The 9,363-nt window shown below is 38.5% G+C and overlaps 1 protein-coding gene across 1 annotated transcript; it reads right to left on the reverse strand.

Annotated features, from left to right (window-relative positions):
• Positions 1-5,003: 5,003 nt before the first annotated feature.
• Positions 5,004-9,046, reverse strand: LOC117508252 (mediator of RNA polymerase II transcription subunit 19a-like). Its single transcript, XM_034167929.1, has 4 exons — positions 8,887-9,046; positions 8,518-8,594; positions 7,044-7,322; positions 5,004-5,240 (listed from the first exon to the last, which is right to left on the reverse strand). Exons 1-4 carry the CDS (start codon positions 8,906-8,908, stop codon positions 5,229-5,231), a joined length of 390 nt encoding a protein of 129 aa, XP_034023820.1. The 5' UTR covers positions 8,909-9,046; the 3' UTR covers positions 5,004-5,228.
• Positions 9,047-9,363: the final 317 nt, after the last annotated feature.

Genomic DNA, 9,363 nt, shown 5'->3' on the forward strand with positions numbered 1-9,363 from the left:
CTAAAGATAGGCTTTTTTTAAATTTGGCAAAATGTATGTAACTCAGGTCTGTGGGACGTCTGGATAATAAGCTGCCATTGCAATCTGTTTCCATAAAAAACGTATTTTGGTAGCTGACAACCACAGTCTGTAGTGATGTAAATTATTTTGCAAAAATTAATATTCCAATTAACAGAGTGCATGTTTATGCAAGTTGCACCAAGACATGTTTCGGAGTTAGCTCTGTCAGTTTATTACAGTAATCTTGAAATTATACAGTATATTCAGTAGGCCTGAATAAATCATAAATCGACAAATTCTTGGTTACCATGGTAGAGTGCTTAAATTATTTCCTGTTGTTCATTCTACTTATGTTTGCACACATAATTTAAGTGGAGTCCAACATTAACTTTCTGTATGCTGTAAATTATATTTAATGTTTTCCTATAATGTGAAATTTTATATATATATATATATATATATATATATATATATATATATATATATATACACACACACACACTTTTATTTAGAGGCAAGCTTTACACATACAACATGAACATTATATGAATGTTGAACATTAAGCATACATTCTATGAACACTTGATTGATTTTTGCAAATGTTTCCTTACATGTTTGTCTGTTTGCTTCCATGCAAACATTAGACAAACATCACAAACATTAAATGAACATTCGCAAACTTGCTTAACAGTAAATGAACATTCTATGAACGTTCAGTTGATGTTCGCAAATTTTTGCCTCAATGCAAACATTAGACAAACATCACAAACATTACATGAACATTCACAAACTTGCTGAACAGTAAACAAACATTCTATGAACATTTGTTTGATGTTTGCAAATGTTCGCTTCCGGGTGGGGGGTTTCAACTGTTTCACATAGAATGCCTCTTTGACCCCTCTCTCAAACCATTTCTTCTCTCTGGCTAAGATTTTAACTTCCTTGTCCTCAAACGTGTGGTTAGTGTCTTTCAGGTGGAGATGAACTGCAGACTGAGGTCCATTTGCACCCTCTCTGCGGTGCTGGTATAGCCTTTTGTGTAAAGGTTGCTTAGTCTCACCTATGTAGTGTTCATTACAGTTTTCCTGACATCTAATAGAATACACTACATTGCTCTGTTTGTAACTAGGGATCCTGTCCTTAGGGTGAACTAATTTCTGTCTCAAGGTGTTAACCGGTTTAACTGGGATTTTGTGCTGTCTGAAGATCCTCTGTAGTTTTTCCCTACTCCTGCTAAATAAGGGATAGACACTCTTCTTCTTGTCTCAGTCTCCTGTCTATCTGGTCTCTTTGTTTTCTGGGACTTCTGCACTTTGTCCAGGGACCATCGTGGGTACCCACATACTGTGAGGGCTTTCCATACAAGTTGTTGTTCTTTAGCCCTTCCCTCTGCAGTTGTGGGTACCTGTAGGGCTCTGTGTTGAAGAGTCCTGATCACCCCGAGCTTGTGTTCAAGGGGGTAGTTTGAGCCAAAGAGCAGATATTGGTCAGTGTGAGTGGGTTTTCTGTAAACCCCTGTCTGGAGCTGCCTGTTCTCTGCAATCGTAACATCACAGTCCAAGAAGGCTAAATGGTTGTTTCTGGCATCCTCACGTGTGAACTTGATATTGGAATCCACCGAGTTGATGTGTTCTGTAAAGTCCTCAACCTCCTGTTGCTTGATTTTAACCCATGTGCTATCGACATATCTGAACCAGTGACTGGGAGAGATGCCCGTGAAAGACGTCAAGGCTGTCTTCTCCACTCGCTCCATGTACAGATTGGCCACAATGGGGGATACCGGAGACCCCATCGCACAACCATGGATCTGCCTGTAGTAATTCCCCCTAAACAGGAAAAACGTGGTGTTAAGACAGATCTCCAAGAGTTGGCAGATGTGGTCTGGTGTGAGTTTGGTCCTTTCAAGTAGAGACACATCCTCCAGCAGTCTCTACCTCACAGCTGAGATGGCCTCAGCGGTGGGGATGCGGGTGAACAACGATGTCACATCAAATGACACCATAGTTTCATCTGCCTCCAGCTGCAGGTCCTTGATCTTGTTCACAAAATATTGTGTGTTCTCCACATGGTGGTCTGAGTTACCCACTAGAGGAGCCAAAATCCACTTGAGGTGCTTGGCCAAACTGTATGTGATGGAATCACATATACCCAGTCATGACACTCACAATTAGTGTCCTCAGTTCCCAAAAGCTTATTGACTGTTGTTAGAAGGAAAGGTGATGTAACACAATAAAGTTTATCAGTTTGAACATTAAATATCTTGTCTTTGTGGTGTATTCAATTGAATATACTGTAGGTTGAAGAGGATTTGCAAATCATTGTATTCTGTTTTTATTTACAGTAGCGTTCAGAATAATAGTAGTGCTATGTGACTAAAAAGATTAATCCAGGTTTTGAGTATATTTCTTATTGTTACATGGGAAACAAGGTACCAGTAGATTCAGTAGATTCTCACAAATCCAACAAGACCAAGCATTCATGATATGCACACTCTTAAGGCTATGAAATTGGGCTATTAGTAATAATCTAATCTTTTTAGTCACATAGCACTACTATTACTCTGAACATTACTGTACATGTTACACAATGTCCCAACTTCATTGGAATTGGGGTTGTAAATGTAACGTGCTGCTTTCTCTCACTATAACTTGCATATAAGGTCCATGGATCAAGGTGCAGGAAGTGATTTTATTCTATCCTTAACCCCTTTCTCATGGTGGCAAGTGACTATATACAGGCATTACTTCAAATTTTGATGTCTGTTACTTCATCATGAAGCCAGTTCTGGAAAACCATGCCAAATATTTTACTCATCAATGTGAGATCAAATTTCTAGCCACATTGGTAGCAGAGGTGGTGGTGTACGAATGTGGTTTTGGGCTGTAGTTTGTTTGGCTTTGAGCTTTGATGAATCTGTTCCAAAAGTTAATCATCTGGTGGCACAGTTGTTTATGAGGTGGTGATGGTCTAGTGATTAAGGTGTTGGACTTGAGACCAGAAGATGCTCGGTTCAAATCCCAGCCTGACTGGAAAATCCCTAAGGGCCCTTGAGCAAGGTCTTTAATCCCCTAGTTGCTCCCGGTGTGTAGTGAGCGCCTTATATGGCAGCACCCTCACGTCGGGGTGAATGTGAGGCATTATTTGTAAAGCGCTTTGAGCATCTGATGCACATGGAAAAGCGCTATATAAATGCAGTCATTTCCATTTATTTATGTTGTTGTTTGTTCGCACACACATGCAGGGTGATTGTAGGGGTAGATTTTTGGGAAGAAGTAATGGGATTTGGAGGACAATTTCATTTTAATGCATCATTTATTTTATCGTAAAATTACCTAATTTTTCTTGTTCCTTTGGTTTGGTAAATTTTTAAACTTACGTAAATATAATTGTTTTTGAGATTAACACATTAAGTTGTTTTCACATATGAACTCCAAACAGTGGAAAGAAAATCAGGTTCAAATCAGACAATGTGTGGAGTGGCCCTTTGACATGACAGCGTATCCTCACCAAAAAAAAAAACAAAATAGCATGCTTCACACAAGTAAGGTTAGACCTTACTTGTGTGAAGCACCTTGAGGCAGCTGTGCTGTGATTTGATGCTATATAAATGAAATGAATTCAGAGTCAAACCTATGAAAAGTCATGCACAAAAATTTGTACATATCCCACGTATTCATAGGTGTGCCACAACCAGTTGTCTACAGTCCATAACCCACTGTACGTCATTGTGCCTTGAGATTCCTTGAGATCACTGGTTGTAGCCGCCTCACCCAGCACTGCGAGTTGTATGATAAAGCTGGCATGCCCTCTTTGTCTGTTAGGTGATATTCACATTAGTTGATTCTGGTTTACAAAACTCTTACTGGTCTGGTTAAGACCGATTTATCCAGTTATTTCAGAGATCTGAAAGCTGTTATGCTCTGCGCTTGAATGACAAGTTATGTTTTCATGTACCTAGTGTCCGCACTGAAGCGAGAAAGAATGGCTTTAGTTTTTCAGCTCCCTCTGATTGGAATGTTGTCCAATCTAAACTGAAACTGTCCAGACTGACTTCTTTGAACACCTTCCGGTCTGCTGTACGAGATCACAAATGGCTGGGATTCCTTTGCACAATGCCTGTGTTTCCAAATCTAAATCTGTTTGAGACTTTACACTGTGCCCAATGTTTATATGACTAAGATGATTGTATTTTATTTGTCATCAACATTCTCATGTTGATATTAACCTGTCCTTTATGACGTGTGCTGCTGCCTTTCTTGACCATGTCATCCTTGTAAAAGAGGTTATGATCTCAATGGATTTCTATGTAGTTAAATAAAGGTTATTATTATTATCAGCTGGGCTGCTGTGATGATGTCACTCACAAGAAAATGGCACATGTTCTGACTGGAAAAAGGGGTAAATTTGTCTTCTACTCATTGCTGTTGCTATTGTGACCCTAGCCGTCACACTAATGTGCGTTTTTGAACATTAAATGAGAAGCATACATTGAACAAGTGCATGGAAAGTTGTTGCAAGATGCATGAAATATGTGGCTTAACACTTCATATGATCTACAAAGCATGAAAATTCAGTAAGGTATATCTTATATTCCAATTCTAAGATGGAACTATGCCAGTATACTATGCCATGGATTCCAGGAACCCGGAGCACCCAAAGGTAACACACGCAAACATGGCAAGAACATGGAAACTCCACACAGAAAGGAAGAGGTCGGACGTGAATGTGGGACCTTCTGACAGTGAAGCAACAATGTTAACCATTAAGCCATTATTGCGATTGTTACATTATTTTGGAAAAATCTGAAAGGATTAAGACTGGGGGGATTACTGACTACTGGATGATAATGATGACGAACAGCAATAAGATGATGTCACATGGATGCTTGCTTCCTTGTTTGGCCATAATGTTACATTCAGATCATGTGGTCTGTCCCAAAAGTCAAAGTAAGAATGACCAACCATAATTTTTATGTCGTCTATAATAAAATAATCAAAAGCAAAGTCTGTTAATCTCCAGTTTTATTAATCTTTAAAGTAGAATGCGCTGCCACAAGGTGATGCAGAAAACTTTTACTTGAGTCATATGTGGAAGCTGTATGTTGTCACAACATTTTCTTTGAAGGATTAATGCATTTCTACAAGTATGTTCAAGTTTAGTACTCACTACACTACACACTCTTTGTTGAACATGATCATAAGAGAACAACAAAAGACCAATTCACAAGGTCAGTCAGCCTCCTGAAAAGACAAAAGAACAGGGTTGTTACAGGAATTATACAATTAACAGTACATGATTCATAGTTTAAGTGCCACCACACCTGTCTTCATCATGTGCCAATACTACTGACCCAAACAAGCAACAAAATATCAATAATTACTTCAGACTAGATTTCAGGATGCAAATTATCTTATTAGCTCTTATTTCCTGTCTGACCTGTTTCCTTTCACTGATTATGTGATTTCCTTGTTGTTCAGTTAACCAACCAGTTAAATTCAATTATTTTATTAATCAATTTCAATTTAAAACAGTCATTATTATTAAATGTCAAGACATTCTCCACATCTAGCTTGTTAAATTTGATCATTTATTACTTGTCTCTGATTTATATCATTGTAAATTACAGTGTTTAATTCAGTAACTGGACAAAAAAACATTTGAATTTAGCAGCTTGAATTTAGCCCCATTTTGTGACTTTTTATAGGCCAAAAATCAATTGTTTGGGTAATCTACAGGTCAAACTAAAGGGATGCTCACAGAGTTCGACATCTGTGCTTTATGTCTCACACAGATTCATGCAAATTAATTATTTGTGATTCAGTGATAACCTAACAAATGGCTCTATGTTGTCCATTTGATCAATTATGTTGAAAATGGTACCACTATATCTTTGCTTAACAGACACTTTTCCACCATGTTTAGTCTATATTGGCTGCAAGTTTTTTGAGTTAAACAGTTACAGCATGTCCTTGAGTTTTGCATATTCAAGGTCACCAAAGGCCATGTGACGACTGAAAAGGTTTCATAATTTCCATCTGTGTACCCATCTTTAACCAAATCATCACAATAGCCATTCTCATTATCCCAAAATTTTGATCTTGACTTTTAACAGATTTTTCACAATGTCAAGTCACTGGCCCTGAAACATTCCATCAACTTTGGTCAAAATGTGATTAATGTTTTCATAATTATTTTAATTTCACATGTGGGGACACAGAGGACTGGGAACATGACTGCTACACGAGTCTACCTCTAAAGGTCCTTATCATTTGCATGAAATGTTATTCATACACACGACAACTAAAAATGCTGCAAGAGGGTGATTGGAAATCAGCCCGTTGGTCAGCAAAGAATGCAACTGCCCCTGGCTATATTAAAAATACTGTATACTAATACTATATACATACCAGGTGGCTCTGCGGGATGAGTTGGATTGCCAATATGTAGACCAAGGTACAATTCCAGGTGTGGGTTTTAGGCTGCCTGTCTTATCCTTGGACAAGAAACATCATCAGCGTTGTCTCAGTCCATCTAGGTGTAACTGGGTTACCACCCTTGGATGGGAAGATAACCTGCATCCAGGGGGAGTTCTATACGCTCATCTACTTCATGCTCCAGAATCCTGAAATAAGCATTGGCTTGACTATCCTCAGGGCCTGGACAGACCTTATTTCTACTTCATTCTAATACTGTATGATATATAGCGTGAGTTTCTCACAGTGGTCATTGTAAATGAAAATGAGTGCTGGATAGGTGTAGTTGGTTATTGTGACCCAAACCAACTCTGCTGGTCAGACCTGTTTCAGATGTTTTACCTGCACTTTCAAGTGACTATGTCTGTTAACCTTTGAAAAAAAGGTGTGACCAGTATGTCACCAGTTCGACAGCATTTTGATTGCTTTTTTCCTGTGACTATTGGGGATTTTGTAGCACTGTCACTGAGTATCAAGAAGATCCAAGCTACTTCTTGTCCAATCATGGCATGAAATGTTCCACAAGTAAGCAGTCTCTGTTTATCACATGAGCAGACATCAGGGACTTACCGAGCCACTGCTGGAATCTGAACCTTTTCGCTCTTTCTTCTTCTTCTTGTCCTTCTTCTTCTTGTCCTTCTTTTTGTGCTCACAGTCAGAGTCTCCATCTTTGTGCCCCTTGTGCTTACCATGATGATCTTTATGCTTTTCCTTATGCTCATGTTTCTTATCCTTGTGCTGGTGTTTATGCTCCCTGTGGCCATCATCACAATCCTTGTGCTTTCCCTCATCCTTCTGGTCTTTATGCTTATCCTCACAATCCTTGTCCTTGTCCTTCTTGTCACCACCCTAAAAACAAATACACGTTCATTCATTTTCTATACCTGCTTACTCCAATCAAGGATCATGAGAGTGGCTTGAGCCTATCCCAGCAGTCATAGGGCATGAGGTGGGGTACATTCAATGAGGAATTCATTCCACTGAATTACTCTGCTAACAAAGTTGGGAAGAGGCTATGGTTTTGCCGTTTGTTTGTTTGTCTGTTTGTGAACAGCCTGTAACCCACAATTTTTCATATATTGTTAAGAATTTTTACTGACAAACTTATACAATTCAAGGTCATAGGTCAAAATGTTTATCTTTAACATTGAACAAATTTTCAAAAATTCATAAAGATGAAATTTCTTTCATATTTCAAAGCATTATGTAGGATGGTATCCTTTATCAACAGCCAAAGTTTGATCTGAATCTCATTACAGATTTTGTGGCCATTTAAAATTAACATTGAAAACCCCATTTAATATATATTTTACATTATATCTTAATCAAAAAGTGTCCCAGTCACTCTCATATTTGAAAGTTAAGTGCAGACTGGCACTCACTATCACCTGACAAAGTTTGATCTGGATCTGATCCAGATTGTAGATTTTGTGGACATTTGACTTTAATACTGAAATGTGAAACTGTGTATATTTTGCATTATATCGCAAAAGTGTCTCAATCACTCTCACTTTCTGTTATGGATTTACCTACACCACCAAAATTGGATGGAGGCTCCAATTTTATACCTGTTTGTGTATCTTCCTGTTACCAGTCAGAAACCAAGTGCCAAAAAGCAATGAAAAATTGTACATAGCAGAGATAACCAGTGTTCTGTGAAAATTATCTGAAAAAGAATTCAGAAACAGAAAAAGCTGGGTAAAAAAAATCCTGATGACACCACAAAAAACTTCAACTGCATGAACTAAATGCATACTCCTAACATTTCATCAAATCTATTTAGGACTTTGGCCTTGAAATTGTTTTCCAAGGTAAAAACTTGTGGAATTGGAAATTAGTGTTGGTGGAGCTTTGTGTTCTACGGTGGTGCTCTAGTTTTAAAAAATGGTTTTGTTAGAGAAGCAGACTGACTAAAAGACTATATTGTCAAAAAAGCTGGAAACATGATATTGTCACATTTAATGCACAGACTTGTGAGGTCTGACTTCTCAGTAAGCAGAAGATAAAAATGTATGTGACTAACGTACAGAGACAAAACACCGACCTTCTTGAAACCATCCAAAATCCCCTCATCCTTGGCAGCTTGCCCCATCTTCACCTGATCATCTCCTCCTTCTATAGCTGCATGTAGTAGCCCAAGCAGATTGCACAGTTCAGCGTTAGGTTGAGGGAAAAGGAAACAAAGGTCAGAGCTGTTTTATGAGGCCACGCTCATTGCACCACAAATGCAAGTCGCTCAAAGTCTGTACTACATAAATAACTGTGCACATTTTGTGTACTTTACAGCTTAAGTGACTGTTTGCTTCAACTGCAGATATGACTTGGAATAAATTGTATGCTGCCGACTCTAAAAGTCCACAAAGCACTAAAACAGATGAATGAAATCAAAACAGATTGAAGCCTGCCTGCCTACCTGACGACAGATCGAAATCCATGCTGTCACTCACGTTTCCCCAAACAACAAAGCTTCAGCACACAGAGCGATGTTTTGATGGCTGCGTTTCCTTTTAGCATGTAGTAAACTGGTCTCGATCATCCAGCCCCTCCATTCTAACTCCACCCTCTGTACAAAGCCTCAGGAGCAAAACATGTTTTCATCTAGTTGACATACTTAATTTCTTCTGCACAGCACCACCTGCTGGCCTCATTACACTTTTTTTTCAAAACTTTATTTCAACAAATAAATGAACAAACAATGGCCTCCATTACACTTTTTTTTTCAAAACTTTATTTCAACAAATAAATTAACAAACAATGGCCTCCATTACACTTTTGCAACAACCAGGTTACAGTGGCCACTGATCTGTATATAACACTGGATAGCTCATCAGCCAATATTTTTGAAGCAAATCAGCCGCCATATAACCAGTCGCATGTACTGCTCCTTAAC

The sequence above is a fragment of the Thalassophryne amazonica genome, chromosome 4 (genome assembly GCF_902500255.1).
Source record: "Thalassophryne amazonica chromosome 4, fThaAma1.1, whole genome shotgun sequence".
Classification (NCBI taxonomy): domain Eukaryota; kingdom Metazoa; phylum Chordata; class Actinopteri; order Batrachoidiformes; family Batrachoididae; genus Thalassophryne; species Thalassophryne amazonica.

Excerpts from the sequence above, each read along its gene's own strand:
- LOC117508252 (XM_034167929.1), bottom strand. The coding sequence starts at position 8,908 with ATGGATTTCGATCTGTCGTCAG. Across the intron at positions 8,595-8,886 it reads GGATTTCGATCTGTCGTCAG|CTATAGAAGGAGGAGATGAT; the intron begins GTAGGCAGGCAG and ends TACTACATGCAG. Across the intron at positions 7,323-8,517 it reads TTTTGGATGGTTTCAAGAAG|GGTGGTGACAAGAAGGACAA; the intron begins GTCGGTGTTTTG and ends ATTTGTTTTTAG.